General features: G+C 38.2%; 1 protein-coding gene across 1 annotated transcript in view; it reads right to left on the bottom strand.

Annotated features, from left to right (window-relative positions):
• The window catches only part of MICU3 (Mitochondrial calcium uptake 3), a 66999-nt gene that overhangs the window by 46422 nt on the left and 2304 nt on the right, over positions 1-18273 (bottom strand). Inside the window, exons 3-5 of the mRNA XM_083119750.1 lie at positions 16207-16409; positions 14058-14120; positions 1749-1990 (exon numbers count right to left, since the gene is read on the bottom strand). Of these exons, the coding sequence (XP_082975876.1) occupies positions 1749-1990; positions 14058-14120; positions 16207-16409 (508 nt within the window). The remainder of the gene's footprint in view (positions 1-1748; positions 1991-14057; positions 14121-16206; positions 16410-18273) is intronic.

The raw sequence follows: 18273 nt of genomic DNA, 5'->3' as shown, positions 1-18273 counted from the left end.
GGGATGGGAGAGATTGAATCACCCAGCCTACAGCCCCGATCTTACCCCATCAGACTTCCACCTTTTTCCTGCGTTGAAGTTAGCACTATCGGGACATCCCTTCGGAAGAAACAAAGAGGTGCAACAGGCTGTGAAGAACTTCCTTAAATCGCTGGGCACAGAATTTTACCAGGAGGGTTTTTTGAAATTGATTTCATGGTACGACAAATGTATCAATGTTAGTGGCGACTATGTGGAAAAATATCCAAAATATTGTATTTTGTTATGACATTGTATTCTTCCGTTTGTAATAAAGTTTCCGTGAAAAAATGACGAAACGTACTGTTGGAACGTCCCTCGTAAATGTTGATGAGTGGAAGTTTTCGTTGACAAAATAATATTTTCTAAAAAGGAAACATTTTATGCCACCTGTCTTTAGGAACATTTAAGACTGTTGTCTACACATATACCATCTAATTTGTTCCACATTTTCAAACCCACATGTTCTTCACCAGAGGAGAAATAGGAGTGAAAATAACATGAAGATTAAAATAGGTAAGGAAAGAATAAAACTTATAAAAATACCTGTATGCCAGGAAGCAGTGGCCAGCCAAGTCCTCTTCTAAGTCTTGCATGTCGAACTTGGAAGGGTTTGAAAGTTTGGAAAAATCCAAAGGTACATGCACAGACAATAGTTTCTTGTCATTTGAATAAATGAAAATAGTAACTTAAGCAGTGCTCGAAGTGGAGGAAACTCCAGAGGGATGTTATGTTTTCAGGGGGCTTCCCCAATGGTAATGCTGTCGCTTTGTAATCCAGGGTCCCAGGGGAGGTACATAGGGGTTCGGATCCCACTTTATGCTGTAGATCCACTCCTGATTAGCTTAACGTCTTAAAACATAAACTCAACTCAAACTCCAGCTGCGGAGTGATAAGCACAGCTCACTACAACACCAGGGGTCCTGAGTTCAAATCCCGGCATGGGTGTTCTTCGTGTATGTTCCTTCATCAATTTCATCTCATCCTCACTTCGCAATTAGCCAAAAGTGGCAGAAAAGCGAAGTAAAATCAACCAAACTCAAGCTAAGTTCAGAAAATTTCCATAAAATATGCCCCCCAGATAAAATAATTTGCTAGTGAATGTTTCCATGTTGATCCTTACAATCATGCCCCATTTATTCCCAAACTCGACCAGGCATCCCCCCAGATGGGAATTTCCTCGCACACTGAATGTAAGATGTATAATCTGACCACGATTTATAATACAGGTTTACATTGGAACCTCGATTTTATGTTTTTTCAGGGGAACAAGGTGAAAAACTTAAAATACACAAATGTGAAATAATGGAAAATTTTATAACATTTTGCTACATTCAGACCATGAAGATTGAATGTATTTGCGGGTGGGGGGCATAAAATTGGGGTTCCGCTGTATATTCATTGTCCAAAATTGACAAGGATGTTATTAACATTCTTTGAACACTGCTTAATTCTTGATAATATTAAAAAAGAACAGACTCGAATACAGTTTTGCAAATTAATTTTCAAAACTATGTAAGTTGGCTATTAATTCCTATCACTAATTTGATGGATTTCAACAGATTTTCTAACTTAAAGAAGCAAAAGTGATCATCATTAAGTATTACCTGATCCCAATGATAAATATACAGAAAGTGTTTATAATAATAGATCATCCTCATTTAAAGGACAGCACAGGATATCGATGAAATCTTATTTTTACAACTATAACAATCGCTATTTGTTTTTACCCTCTGAAACCTTCATATTGGAGTTCGTCTTTTCCTTTCTTCCCAAAGAAGTGAATTAGCAGTGTTGTGTCCACCACATGACGTCTCTGCAGACCCTGCTCATCGTCAACATACTCTTCAGGTACTTTTGGAATATCCTCATCATCATCTTCTTTGGATGCATTTTCCTTTGCTTTCTCTTCTTCCGTTTTCTGGTTCATGCCTCGTTTATCTTTCCAGGCATGGCTGAAAATCTTTTCCATCTAAAGAAACATATTATGTTTAGAAAGTAATTGCATTATAACACAGCAAAAGTAAAACCACAAATAAAACTTCTATTGGTCTGTTGGTCAAGAGCAGCAACTTGCAGAGAAATCTTGGTACAAACTAAAAAGAACATGCAAATAAGTATGATTAATTTCAGATTGGATCCTTCTAAAATTACAACAGTTTTATAGGAAAACAACAATTTTCTCACAATGAAAATTTGATACAATTCACTAACAATGAGGGAACGTAAATACAGCACCTGTTCATTAAAAAATCTATAAAATACATAAACTTTGAGGTATTAAATGTTGAAGTATTCACATGCTGATGTTTTCCTCTTTGTCTAAAATAATTTAGTTTTTTGGGTAACAAAATTTGCAATTTAAATCTTATATTAACACAGAATTTGATCTCTGTTCAGAATAAGTTGACACAATGGATTTCCAGGTTTTCGAGAAACATGTAGAAATTTCCCTGCGAGCACCTGTCCTCTGGAGATATTACAGTAAATATTGACTTCCGAATGAAGGTCTGTTGGGTCTAAACAGGAGGTTAACTCCATATAATTTTTAAAAATCTACTTGAAGACTAGCATCAACAATGACAATAGAGCATATTTTATAAGTCAGCTCAAATCACTGTACAGGCTTTGCAGTCATGAGAGAAAGCGACTAACGCTAAGAAATGGATTTTCAAGTTATTAAGACTGGGTGACTCCGTGTCCAATTAGGCAGGTGTTGATCCTCCACATCTCGGATTTCGACCATTTTTGGGGAGCGACGGTGGATTCTATTTCTGAAACTCTTGCAAGTATTTTGAATATATTTTTGTCCAATTTATGAGGATTAAAGAAAAACAACTTATTTACGAGCCACGGTATTTTAAAATGCATCAAACGAATCAAGCTACAACGGCATATGCAATAGTAGGCACATTGTCCATCACGATATTCATTCGCCCTGTGAGGGTAACGAAATAAAAATGCCAATGAGCAGGAGGCATCATTTACTTCAGCATCAGCGTAATTACACATCTCAAAACAATATAAGGTGCTACGACGCCAAGGGTCCTGGGTTCGAATTCTGGCCTGGGCATGGGTGTTTGCGAGTGTCCATTCATCAATTTCATATCATCACTCATCCCCATCTTCGCAATTAGCCAAAAGCGAATTAAAAAAGGATGCAGAACAAAAAAGAACGAAGTTCGCGATGAAAAATTTGCCTACTGTTATTTTAGGCCGTGTCAGAATCGAAACGCTCCCGAGCAGTACAGTTGCAATTTTTTCCGCTAGGTGTCAGTCGAACATCACCCATCGCGCTCTGGGGCGCAGGAGCACAATACGGAAGCAGAAGGTAGAAGCCAACCAAACTCCACAATGTTTTCCAGCTGTTTACTACTTACATTGAATGTGTCATGTGATTTATTTTTTCCAGTTTGTAAATACAGTGTTGTGGATACAATGTCCAAGAGGAACTGAGATTTAAATCGTCTATAACATAAACACTGTCTGTACAAAAGTAAAAGATGCAATATGGCTGCCGAGTGTAGCGCTACAGCGAGCACTTGTAGCACTTGTCGCGTCTTCCAACTCCACCTATGCCGTGGATTCGGACCATAACAACGGAGTTTCCGCGGATGGAAAGGTGATTTAGACTGATTCGGACAATACCTTATCCCGCCGTTTGCACAAGAGGTCTCAGGTTGAAGATGAAATGTTCGGATGTCGAATGATCGGATCGAAACGTCATTTCCAACAGTTTCTGGCTACGTGTTCGAAGTGTTCAATATTCAAAGTCAAGTAGCGGAAATACCCCCAATTGATTTTCCCCATTTTCGAATGTTTGGAGATATCATGCGTCTTCTAAATTATTGTTATGGGTCTGCCTTGTTTCACTTCACTTCTGCAACCTTGTGTTCTGACGTCAGACGAGGAATGCCTACGAGGTTAGGTTAAGTTCCATTAGCAAAAATTCAATGAAAAATTATTATTAAGAGAACTAAACCGAGCTAGCCTAACCTAACAACGTAGGCATTTATCCTAAAATTAAAAAGCGTTCTCCCGTGACGTCAGAACACAAGGTTGCTAAAGTGTTGTGTGATAAGCGAGACCCGATTGTTACATTTGGCGAGGTGTATTTCCATGCAAGGGAGCAAATTTTGAAAAATTCTTATAGCGCATTCCTGACACATGCAGCCATTCATTCTGAAACGCGGGGGAAAAAAACTTTCCGTTTTTCTGCCATTATTGGCTAATCGCGACGAAGAAAATGAGTGATGACACGATAAAGCTACACTCACAAAGAACACCTATGTCCAGGCCTGGATTCGTACCCGGGATCTTTGGTCCTTCGCTATTAGTTACGCCGATGCAAGGACCACTTTTTGAGTTCTGGAAGACCTATTCAGTGGTATTGGAGGATTGATGGGTCAAAACTATCCGTTTTGCTCTTGTAAAAAGGCAAATGGAGACAAGGTGGCAAAATATAGACATGCCTACTTAAAAAAGGAACATCGCCCTTATTAAAAAAATAAAAAAATAAACTGGGCACGTCACTGTGTATATACTTTGCAACCAATGGCTAGGGACGAGAAGTTTTCATTTTAACGAAAACACAGAAAAGTCCAGAAAAGCACAATAAAGTGTCTAGAATGTATTTGGGTAAGTTAAGGAGGCAAGTTTTCGGTGTATCGGAATCGCGAAATAACGCGAATTATGCCATCTTTTCAGAATAACACCGAATGTTGCACTTTAACGCGAAAAACATCGCGAAATATGCAATATAAACCAGGGATAACTTCTTTTCTTAAAAAAGAACTACCTGAAGTGCTATTTGATCTGTCGTTTCTAGTCTTGCGGTGTGTCGATTCAATAGAAATTGTCACGCTTCATTTATTGCAGTTTGGGGAAAACATGACTGACAGTGTTTAAACTCTTCCTGAAATAGAATTCGCTGGGGGGGGGGGTGAGGGGGTGGGGGGGGAGGAATCTTATCACAAGGCAAATTTATTAGGAACGAGAAAATTTTCAGGGAGAAGCACCTGTTGTGTTGTGTTTCGGGACACAAAACGATATTTTGAGGTCGCAGAGGGATTTTCTTGGCATTGTTGAAGAAAGCGATATGTATGACTATTTTCAAAGATTTGGGTGTTATCATTCAATAAATATTTCATATTTAGTGGCTGATGAGATAAAATAGTTTTCCAAATGGAAGAAATTTGGTCATTTCTCACAAAAAATAAGCCATATTTTTTTTGTCATTAAAACTAAAATTTCTCTCAATTTTCTAAAAGTAAAACAATGTGAAAATCTTAATCACAGAAGGAACAGTAAAATGCATGTAAAAATAACCGATTTTAAATTAATAACATCGAACTTTGCCCTAAACCGCGAAAAATAACACCGAATTGCAGTCAAAAATAACATCGAAATTTACGGGAAAATAAAACTAGAACTTCACACGTCCCAATGTCACATCGATCAGGATTCCAAGTTTACTTTGAAAGAACAGGTCTATGTGATAGTTGTTACTCCTGCCCCGAGCACGCCTGTTGTATTAAGGTGACCTGATTATGGAAGTAAAAACCGGTAGTGATTTGTTTTGTGTATCCTTTCTGCTCCATCTGTACACACACTCATACGGAGATACACGCGTGGGAAGCTTTCTCTGCCTACCGCGGCCGAAACATGTGCACTTCCGACAAATCCGATGCACGACGAAAAATGGTTCGGGTTTGTTCAGCCGAGAAACAATGTAAACAGGCGTTCTTCACAGCCAGAGCCCGATGAGAAATCTCTGACCCACAACCTTCGATGCCTGCACGTGGATCAAAGAGGAATAAAAAACGCCGCACAAAAGGATCTGAAAATTTATTTTCATCTTCAGATCCACTCAGCAACATGGGGCAACGCCGAAGTGTGCTTGACGCTAATCCTCTTTTCCACTTAGCCTCAGCTTAAACAATGTCGAAGCGGGAACAAGATCAAGCGGAAAGTTTCACCCCCCCTTCCCACATCTCCTTAACACGAAGAATAATCTGATATATTACAAGAACAGTGCTTGAGAAAGAAGGCTGCTGTATTCTAGGCAATTACCCATAATATTCAATCTGAAGGGGTGTGAGCATGTTTTTAAGGAGACATGTAAAGGCAAGTTGTACCGCCAAAATATCCGTGAAAATTTTCAAGGTGTTCTGGCTACATTGACAAAATCAGCGTTGTATCGAAGGATCAACATTCGTTATTATTTTCACAATGGAAATTTAACAACTTATAGTGCTTTAAAACACCAAGTTTACTCGTTAGTTCGAAGCATAGTCAAAGAATATGAATAAAGTGTGATGTTCCACAAGTTTCTAGTATAAGTAGAAATGTCAATACAAAAAGAACAAAATTCAATGACCTATACTAGCATTTTTTTTTCGGGCAATAACCTTAACAATACTTCTAATAACATTTTACTATTCCATTTTCTTCACCGCAACCCTAAAAAAATGCTTCTAACTGTACCCTTCCGACTTATTTAGTTTTTTGCATGGAGACAATACATTTCTTTCAATTACAATATTCAATTCCAGTTTACATTGAGCACTAAATTAAACTACACAACGAGTAAAAGGGAAAAGTTCTATTGACAATGTCAAGTATGAAGCTCGCTCTTTTTTGGTGTTGAAGGAAAAGCGTCGCATTCTAATACTTTTCTAAGGCAACAATAATCTCGAAAATATAAAATGTGTAGGTGGCTTTTGGGTTGGTTAATACATCGTCAGAAATATTGATGAATGTATGTTTAGGCCTACATACAACGCTTTGTGAGAGCATTAAGATTGCAATCCACTTTATGCCTTGGTGAATTAATCGCTACTGAACCTTCAGTTGAATATGGGATCCGAAAAAACGAGGAAATTAACGAGTAATCGACCTTGAGACTCCTTGATTTCAAAGCGACAGCATTTGCCGCTTGATATCGGGTAGGCCCCGACCATTTAGACTGCTGAAAGCCGTGAAGCACTTACTAATCTGCTCGATCTCTGTTCGTTGGTGAGGATCCAACAATGCCATTTTCATGATGTGTATTTTCTCTGAGTTTACTGTAGCAACACAGTGACACGCTACGTATGTTGTTCTATGCTATATTTTTCGAGACTCGAAACGAGACACTGCCACGACTCGTCTCATCTTGACATCATCCCTAACTATTTTCTCTTGGGGAGGGGGAAGGTTTAATTCCTCCACGAAAGGAACGATCGCTCAGTGTTTTGACAAGGATGGATTTAAAAAGTAAAGTGCTCCCTTGTGCTTTGCACCACGCCACCAAGGCGTGTAGGGGGTGTGGAGTTAGGGCCCCACATTTTCTTGATCACGGCCGAAGATGGGGGTGATGTGATCAGCACCACGTCCCTGGCCGCTTTTACCCCCCGGTTTCCTCCAGGTACCCACTTTATACGACGCTGGGTGGTATCTCAAAACCCGAGAGTACAGAGCCTTGAATAACGTAATGTGGAAAACGACCCAAGAAACTGGTTCCCGAGACGATGACTACATAGATGGCAGTGCGGTACAGGTGTTAATTTTTGTTATGAAAGTAATGCGGCTTAGTTAGTTTTTTTAAATATATTGTGTAGATTTGTTTGTCTTGAAAGGCGGTAAGTGATTTGATGGAAACAGTTATATTTGTGGAGTGATTTGCAGTCACGAAATGGCATTAATTTACACAGAAAAGTAACATAAATACGTTTTATGTGCAACGCAACACGAGCAGCAACATCGCAATGTGAGGGACGTCAAACGTTGATTGTGTACACAAATTTATTTTTGTATGCTAATAAAATCGAAATAGTGTCATTAAGGAGAAAAAATGTTTCGTGGCGTACATATTGTGAAGTCATTTTCCCGAAATGCAGATATTCGAACGAATTTAATTTCACATTCCATCGAGTTCAAGTAGCCGATTAGGATGTACCTTGTCATCTCGTTATCAACAAATTGCTTTACATTCGTGTCGATTGGTAAGTAGAACATTGGTGTTAAGGCCTGTGCATTTTTACTCGTGACTGTCATATTATGAGTTACGAGTAACAATCCATACCTATGTTTTCTTTTGTATTGTTAATAAAAAACTCAAGGACAGGTCATGATAGACGGTTCAGAATGGTCTTTAATATTTTCGCGACTACTGTACCAAATATCATAACATTTTCTGATACAAAGAAATGTTACAAGGAAAAGAATCAGACGTTGCAGCAAAAACTCCATTTACTTCCATTATAAGCAGGCGAATGCCTTGCACCTGTACCGACACCAGAGCCTCTAGCGGTATCATTTCCGAGTGGAACCTGCCAGAGAGGACAGAACCATCCGTTTTCCACACTACATTATTCAAGGCACTTTACCGAGAGTAAGACAGTCGCCCTTTTCACTGAAAACACTTTTCCACAGAAAGTTCAATCTACGTTTGAGATTTTTACGGATTGAAAACTGCAAAAGGGGCCGGTTCTGGTGTAAAAGGAGGGGAGCTGGTAACAGTGACACCAAGTAACCGCAAACAATGCCGGAAACCGACGTAAACTCAACAGCGCCAGCAAACGAGGTGTGCATGAAAAGCAACGCTCGAGAGGTGGTCTGCTTGACTGATACTGGGTATATTTGTCATCGTTAACGCACGAATTCACAGAAAAGCTGTGAAAGAGATGACACGAGAGTTCAATCAGCAAGTGCATAAGAGAAAGAAGGGAACGGGAAGTTTTCAGTTCGGACCCAAGGCTGTTGAAACAAGATCTCCGTTGCTTGCAGCTAGACACGTGTTGCTACCATTTTTCTGTCCATTCTGTGGGCTTCCTACACCGGTTACATATATACTAAGCTTAACTCTAAGTTTATTGTGTGTCGTTACAGTACAGTAAGTGTTGCTGGTATCACATAGCCGGAGGAGTGTTCATCACTGACGATACTTATAAAAGGTGAGATGCGACATCTTCATGATCTGTATGGAGAGTGGCACCAACTGATACAGTTTTTACTCAAAACTTGTTACAAACTGTTCATCTAACCGGTTTCTGAGTTCGTTGCTGGCGCCATTATATCAACCTCGCGCGCGCGGGAAAGAATTTGTATGAATTGTTGTTTTAAGTCCATTTTATGCACAGAAATGCTAATCGGGGTTGGACCTACAGTTTAAAGTTGGATCTGAATCACCATGTCGGGCCCGTTGATTACAGATTTTTGATACACTTGCCAGGACAAGACCTGATATCTTATGTGTGTGTGCGCGCGGGTATACTTATATTGCATACCAATGTAATAAGTTATTTTCAAAGTAAAGTAACGAGTTACTTTCGAATAACACGCTACTTTTAGTAAGGAAAAGTAACTTGCAAAGTGTTACTTTTATTGAGTAACATCGCTATCTTCGATCTTTCAGCTTCCCTAGACAAAACAGGACATTTGCCCGGCTCGATTCTACAAGTACACCATGTAGTAAACCGTTAACGAGTTTCCAGTTCAGTAACAGAAACCTTGAGGTTGGCAACACTGCCCGAATGGTTCCATCGGAATGTCACTTCGGCATAACCATGTGTGATGAAGTATATCACAAAGCAATAAACCCGCGTGAAGACATCCCCGGGCCACGCTCATTGAAGCAACAGCCAGCTCTCGAAAAGCCAAGATTATCTGATGCACGGCTAAAGAAGGTGTCGAGTGCCTTTATACTTGTAATAAAATGGAGTTTTATATGCGGGAGCCTTTCGAAATGCAAATCGGGTGCCACAGTATGAAGGCATCGAGTTGCCTACATTTCCTCCTCAACACGCTGGATTTGTTTCTCTCTTGCTTGTTCGGCTCTTTCTTCAAAATTTCGAACTTTACAACGTTTATAGACTATGGAGCGTACCACCTATAAAAATATGCGTAATTAAAGTCTTGAAGATTTACGAGACCACCACGACGTCACTGAACGCAAATATAGCTCAAGATTAAGCTTACTGTGGGCGTAATGGTATCGCTTCTTAAAAGCTTGTCTACTTTATGCACAAATAGGCTGTGTCTGGACCTACAGGTTAAAGTGGGATCCGAATCATTATGTATGTGCTTCCGTCGTGTATCTAACCTGGGACCCCTTGATTACAAGGTGACGACGTCACCACTACGCCATCGGGGAGGTCCTCGCTTCTTACAAGTAATTGCACTTATTTTATTTTACTTACTCGTTAACATTAATGCTAAATTCATATTTAGTTCAGACGAAATTTTCTGCGAGTAAAATTCCCGGTTTTATTAGATTTGCTACTTAGCGTCGCTTTTCTGCAACTTTAGGCTAATCGCGACGATGAGGGTGAGTGATAATAGGATGAAATTGATGAAGGGACACTCGCAAAGAATACCTATACCCAGGCCGGAATCCGAAGAACCCGGGACCCTTGGCATCTTAGCACGCTACACTAATCACTTGGCCAGAGGTCAACGAATTCCAGGTTTTAGTTTCCAAAAGTTTCCATGTTTCTTTCTTTGAATTTTATAGTCCGCTTTATGTGACGATAGGCTAATCGTGACTGGACCTACAGTTTAAAGTGGGATCCGAACTCCTATGAGCCTCCACTCGATATCGAAACTGGGACCCTTGATTACAAGGCGACGACGTTACAACTACGCCATCAGGGAGGCCCACCTCAGTGAGAAGGAAAACTCATCACCCTTCATATCATTCCTTGAAAGTGATGTATGTGGCCTCTTTTAGTTACACGAACATCAATAATGTGATAGTCGAATTCGTTCCATACTTGTTGTAGGATGTCCGTTCTCACTGACTCCACAGCAGTGAAGATGCAAAGCCAGAGTTGTTGTTGTACAGTTGGCCTCCTAAGTCCCCGGATCGTTTTCTGGGGATACATTAAGGATTCTATGTAGCTGTCACTTTTGCCCACAACTATGGACAAGATGAAAAATCGCATGGTAACTGTCGTGGAGTCGGTGAAGCATTGTGTTAAAAAACATGTAACGCAACGCTTGAGGGAATTTAGTTGAATAACCAGTAAGTGTCTGTATGTCTTTGCAGATGGGCACAATAATCGATGCTGACCGAATTATAAAATTGAACTCATTGCTGTATACTCTACTTGCACGGAAACATGACAAAAATTCTAAGCATGCTAATTAAAAATATTTGCTTTATGATACTAAATAAAGAGTAAATTATAAAGTGCCAATACAAGACAGCAGCCACCAATGAGTCTGAAAATAAAACAATGACATATTCAACATAAGAAAATAATATATTTTTCTTGAAGCCCGTACTCATAAAATAAATAGAGAATCACACATAATCAAATATAAACATGCTACGCAGCTCAGTACTTAAACTACATGCAAGGAAACCTTTCAAATAAGTGGCAAACTAAAAGGTAATATTGAATTGAAAATTCAGGTGGGAAAACCAAGCGTTTGATGTAATAGATGCAAATTAATTAAAATCAGAGGCTACTACTGACTGCATTAGTATAGCCTATACCATTCCTCCCTATGTAACAAGTAAGTGAGTCTTTTCTATAAGGCACCCACTAAAGCCATAGGAATATTTTTTGAAAAAAAAATATGAAACTAGGTTAGAAATAATAAGCAACATTACCAATAATTAAATAGTCAAGTGAAAGCTTTTTACAGTTGCTGATGCTAATTTTCCAAGTATGGTGATTAATAATATTAGATAAAGAAGAAACTTATTCGGTGCCTAGATTCCTATTGTCGAAATCATAATACATTCAATACAGAAACTAAGGAACTACAAGCAAATATAATAAAAAAAAGTTTCCTGTCCGAATAATTCAATGGAAAATATGTCTATTAGAAGCCAGGGCTTCTGGAAAACATTGAATCGACGAAAATGATAAGACGTGAAGCCAGAATTTTTAACAAGTGAGGAGGGAAAGCCCAACTGTATCAAAACAAAATGCAATACGAAACGTATTAATCGTAACACATCAAAACTTAGTTGTTGTATTTATGACTTTATCATATCCAGGGGATGAGCAAATCTGTAGTACTAAGACAATGGACTAATGTTTTGTACAATATGGTTTCCCACATTTTTCATTCTTGCGTAAAAATCTACATCATGTACAAGCTGTTACTATATAGTTAATACGCTAGCATGTATACAGCTACTTAGTTACCTGGCAAAATACCATTCACACACACACACGCAACGTTGCTACTGTATTTCACTTTACAGGACAAGTAACAATGCTCTCATTATAGATGCTATTAATTGGGTGGTGTCGAGCAGTGGATCTCTTCCAAAGCACACTACTGCAGATTATTACATTAACATCCTGAAGTGTTATGATTGATTTAGTTTATTTTACTTCGCGTTTTGTGCCTCTTGGCTAATTTGCGAAGATGGGGATGAGTGATGAAATTGATGAATGGACATTCACAAACAAACTAGCCCGAGCGGGATTCGCACCCGGGACCCTTGGCATCGCAGCGCGATGTGCTAACCACTCGACCACAGGGTCCGGCTGAAGTGCTATGAAAATTGTGTGATAAAATGCTAAATAAGTGCTAATAATATGTCCGACTGTTCTCTGCTACTTCAAGTGGTTAGCCTAACTATTTGCAGGATTCAACCTCACCGTCAGGATATAAAACAGTTCTCATGAAGACAAAAAAGAGGTGCTCTCTTCAAGTAAAGTGTTAGAGTAGGGGGAAATACATAATTGGCAATCAAATTCTCCATTATTACTAATGAAAATTAATATTTTCATATCCCAAATAACTTATCTGCTGTGAACGAAATGAAATGCCTATGGTATTATGATAACATTTAAGTACTTATCAGTGACTTGACATATTTACTTTATTTTACTTCTCTTTTCTGCCACTTTAGGCTAATCATGAAGATGAGGATGAATGGTGATGAGATGGATGAATTGTTGTTTTGAGTCCTCTTTATACACAGATAGGCTAATCGAGACTGGATTTACAGTATCAAGTGTGATCCAAACCGCCGTGTAATGTGCCTCCACCGGGTCTCGAATCCGGGAACCATAAGATGGATGAAGGCACAATCACAAACGTATATTGACAACACAACACAAGCCCCCCAGAGGATTATATTGACTGAAGTTCAGGCGCCAGAACCTCGCTAGACTGCGAAATATAGTGCATGGCGTACTACGCAGAAGGAAGGCTGACATTTGGGTGTCGTTAGAAAGGGTCACCCTTGATTTTGCATTTAATTACTATTTCAACAACGGAGTTCCAATAACAGTCTCGATATGTAAATCCCCTACAAGTGATAGGGTTTTGACATCAACACCAAATAAAAATGTTTTCATTCATCCTTGGTGAAGGTTATTATTACAAATTTTATCTGGATGTCATTGTTTGTTCACGAACCTGGATTTCCTATCACTATTACGTTTGGCTAAATGGACATCATATGAATTAGTAGATTGAGTGATTCCTGTACAAAGCATGTTTTTTTTTTCCCAAGCAAGTATAAATTTTAGCAGCTCTCCCACAAAGCACCAAGATTATACTAAGTGAACAAGAATCTTCTCTGGCAAAATATTTTTAAAAAATATATGAAAACCGACGTAGCCTTATTCATTGACGTTTATTGACTCTTGTATTTGTATATTTGCCAAATTATCCTTTAATTAACCACTTTATTACAGAATACTTGTTCAGTCTTTTAAAATGAAGACAAGTAAGAAATAGAACAGTTTACATTTTTTACTCGTTTTTTTACAGCTTGTTTGTAGCTTCTAGGATGGCAATCTTGTCTGCTTCAAGATAGTTTCATACAACTAAGCTGCACGTCTAAATCTGCTCCACTAAAGTAGCACAACGTTTTATTCTATCAAGTACATCACTTTTATCTGAACAGAAATATACACAGATATTGATAAAACCATATTACCTCCGTCTATAGTGCTATAATCCCAGCCTAGCAATGCCCAAAAGATACCCAAGTAGCAGCAGGAAGAGATCCAATTGCTTAGGTTAGAGTAGCGAAGGAAACAAGCGGACCAGGCGTATAGGAATAAAGGTGAATGACTTACAGCATCCTGTGATTTCGCCCTTGTTGCTTTCTTCAGTGCGGTGCGGGCTACCAAGCCCATCAGCTAAGGGAATAGGACAAATGTCAAATCATTATGATACACCAAAAGAATAAACAAACTAAAAATGAACCTGAGGAATCACTGGAAACAGTTATTTAAAAATAATAATAAGCCTTTGGATTAACAAATGTATTATGTTCTTTAAGTATAAGTCAACATTTCAGTCAGGCTGTATCAAAATTTGAAGTTCAAATGCCACTATATAGCCTCTAAGAGAACAAAAGAATAACAACTGAAATCAACTAAGCCATGCTTAACTACGTTCAAAGTGATTGTGAATACTTGGCTTTAATAATTCTCATATTTATGTAAGAAAACAAACTATAAAATTATAATAAAAATATAATTAAACTTTAGAGAAGACAACTCACACAGAAGCATCAAGCGAGTGCAATGACGACTAACAAAAGCAAGCTGCAACATGTTCTCAAAAAGACAAAGCCAAAGGAAAAAAAATAAAGAATTGATAAAAGAAGAGCTAGCCACGGCATTAGTTACAAAACCCAAATGTTAATTGTTATCATTGTGATGGTAAAGAGCTGTAAAATCATATTGGAAATTCGTGAATAAGGTCTCCAAATAAAAGTAGTTTTAGTACAAAACCCCCTACACACACATTGTGTATTAGAAAAAATGCATGCAATAAGTGCAAGATTGTCTTTTGTCTGTGCATGTATCATTATAAAAGTGCATTATAACAATATTACATATAATATTAACAACGGAAGTAACACAAATGCGAAATCATGTTGAAATGAAATACTGACATGTGGCTGTCCCTGAACTGGGAACATCCTGCAGGATATTGCTGTTAAAATATTCAACATGGCAAAAACGTATACTGTTGTTGCACATGTAATAATTATAAAGCAAAAATCACACTACTTAACTTCTATGACTGATTGAGAAAAGAATCTCCGACAATACATGGCGAATTCACATATTTCAAAGAAATATATTTCCAAACGGTGTAAAATCTTGAGCAGTGTGGTGTTGCTTATGCTCACACCGACAAATGTACTAAAATTTAAATTATGTACATAAAAAACGTCACTTCGTGAAAACTAACTTAGCTTTCGACATGTGCTATTTTCCACTAACGTAATGCCTCCTTTAGATGAATCCCAAGTGCTGCCTCGAAACTTTTAATTAGAATAAAAAGGGTTCCACGCGGCATCTCTTTTGAGAGATATTAATTTCAAAGTTTTCTTCTCATTGGACTCGGAACATCGAACTCTGGTTGAAGTAAAAACGTCTTTAAATGTGTGTGCCTCTACCGAAACTGAAAAAAAATTAACAAAATGATGTCACCTCTTGAAAATTAACGAGGCAAGTCCATAACTGCAATTTCTTGGTGCACCCATTCGTGGGTGCTATGGTGGAGAGTCGAAAGTTTCAGATGGAAAAGGGGGTTATGTGACAGAATATTTTGATAATCCTGACAGCAACAGAATCTGCAAATCGAGGAGGATTTTTTTAAATTTTATTTTAGATAAGACACAATATATGAAATGTGTCTAAAGTTGAGAAACGTGCCCGCTCAATAAATACTCGATGGTGCATCTTAACGATGACTATCATCAAGAGTACTGTTGCAATAACTCTTAATATCTTCTTAATGTTTAATCATCGTGCTTTATTAAAAGGATAATATATATGATAACTTCATCTGTCGTTTCCGGCATTTCTTAGAAAATAAAATCACAAAGTAAACAATCATAATTTGGCGGAGAGATACTGATGGTCACGGCTAAGTTGCACCACTTCTCGAACATAAGTTGCCTGATTAATGTAGTGCGCCATTTAAAACACACTTCCCGACATGAAACTTGCGGATTATACGCCTTGTTCCCAAATTTCACCTAAGGTAGCTTCCCAAACCAACAGCACTCATTCACTTTATTTCTTTCATCGTTATCCCAAGACAACTTAAGAATAACATCACGCTTTGCTGAGAAAGAAACAGTGCGTCTTACGAAGTTAGGCAACGCAATCTGACAAGTCACCGGAGCAAAAATGTCGGGAGTAATTCCTCTTTCCCCTATGTAGAAGTTCAACCATTATTAAAAGAAAAAATTAGGGCACCCACTAGAAATAGGATCATCACACAGTTCCTATTTCTGGAATCGAACAGATACGACCATCCTTCAGTTCCTCTACTTTCTTTACCGTGGTCTGAATTGGTGAAACGACTGCCTGAATATAAGGATCCAACGCCCGCAGGAATATTGAAAGTCGCTTGAGTAGAACCTTTGCGACGGAATCTTGACTTCAATCTGATTTGTGAACCATCTGAAAGTGTAGAATGGAAGCAGAAGGCATGCGACTGACGACTGGTGCTGGTCTGAAATACTTGTAGCTAGCTGTCAGTACGGTGATGAGATCACGCAACTGCCTAGTTGAGTAATGTTAATTCAGTTATTGCAGTCACTATGATCAAGCGGGACTTGCTAAGGTACAGAAATATATTTGTTTTTCTTGAGGGAACTAGCGATAATTCTTGTGTTTCTTTCCATTTAAGAATCTCTGTTGTGTGTTGAAAATACGACAAAGCCTTATTTTTACTCCCTTTAAATTCAATTTTTGTGGTAAATTGTTTCATTAAAACGATTTGTTTGTACGATTACTCATTACTAGCATATACTTCGCGTACCTCAGAGGTTCTTCAGTGACTTTATGATAAGAAAGATGTGTACATTAGAAACTTTATGCTCCATTGTGAATATTTGAAGAAAAACTAAGGTAAAAAGTGTCCAACATTTTCCGTCGGAAATTGGTGATACTCGAAGAGAATAAGTTGATAAAAGGCGAAATGTTTGATGAAGATTATAAAGATTCTTGAAAAATGTCCACTACTGAACTCAAATCATCCGAGAATATAGGAATACAATAAACCAATAATTCAAAAGAACTATCCAGGATACCTGAAACGCTGAATGTTTTATCAGGTCTTCATAACAAATATCACCAATGCAGCAATTCAATCACCCATTTGCAAAATGTATTAACGCGAACAATTTTCATTTAAACTCGAAAAATCATTAATATGATAATATCCGGTTCTTGGTCACGTAGTTAACGTCTCCTCAGGCACTGCCTGTATTAAAATAATATACAACAGGAACTACATCTTGAATTTGCGATTATCTTCTCATAGCAATTTCCTGGCGTTTTATGCATTAAAGCTGTCGCCTTTTACAATACAGCATCGACAGGGTGCAAAATGAATGCCAAACGGAGAAAGATGGGGAACACCATTTAAAATGCAAACTTACCTTATATTGCAACCATTTCGAAAAGGGTGAGGCAAAAGGATTTTGCACCCTGAGCATTAGCAATGTACAGTAGCTAGCCTCGCACTGAATTGTGATTACTGTTAGACACGGTGACACGTTAAGAAGAAGTAAGGTGAGCATTTATTGTTGGGTAGCTGCAATCACAAGGAAAAACCAGTTTAACACACACCCATACAAAAAACACACTCATCTGATCTGCCTTGGACCTCGAGAGCAACACACATTTTTACGTTTGAGTCGATGTCAACTTTCAAGGTTGCCTCTTTTAAAGCGTAAGTTTATTTTCTATTTAAACATTCCTAAATTGTTTAAAGTTTGTAAACAGCCATGCAGTGCATAACCCCATAAAATATGCGACATTGTTTCTGAAAGAGAGAAAGAAAGAGGACAGAAGTACTATCTTGTTGCAACTGCACCAACATAGTTAATTTTCCTGTTTGGTTCCTCTAAGGTTTGCTTCAATGCCCACTTGCTTCGATGGTTTCACGGTGACGCAGCACAAAATACTGGGCGAAAATTACGTTGACGGACTGACAGGTAGCCCATATACAGAATGTGTACCGGAAAAACAGAATTAACAGGAAGATCTATCTACAAGATATTGATTGATACATTTTCTGAAAAGAGAATTAGGCTTGACAAGACAACGCTGTTTCAGCAATTGGCTCTTGCTGCATTTTCTTTCCAAATACGTAACCTTTGTCAAACAAGCTGTTGCAAAGAAACACTTTCCTGAAAAGTATCTAATGAAAGAGACTTTAAATGTCGATTTCAGTGAAGTTCTCACTATTCGCTTTTCACTGTTAACAGGACTGCTGAAATTGTAATATTTTTGCAAACAATACGGAACCATTTTTTCT

Source organism: Lepisma saccharinum, chromosome 3 (genome assembly GCF_977018435.1).
Source record: "Lepisma saccharinum chromosome 3, izLepSacc3.1, whole genome shotgun sequence".
NCBI classification, from domain to species: Eukaryota; Metazoa; Arthropoda; class Insecta; order Zygentoma; family Lepismatidae; genus Lepisma; species Lepisma saccharinum.
This window is presented reverse-complemented; position numbering and strand designations above follow the sequence as displayed.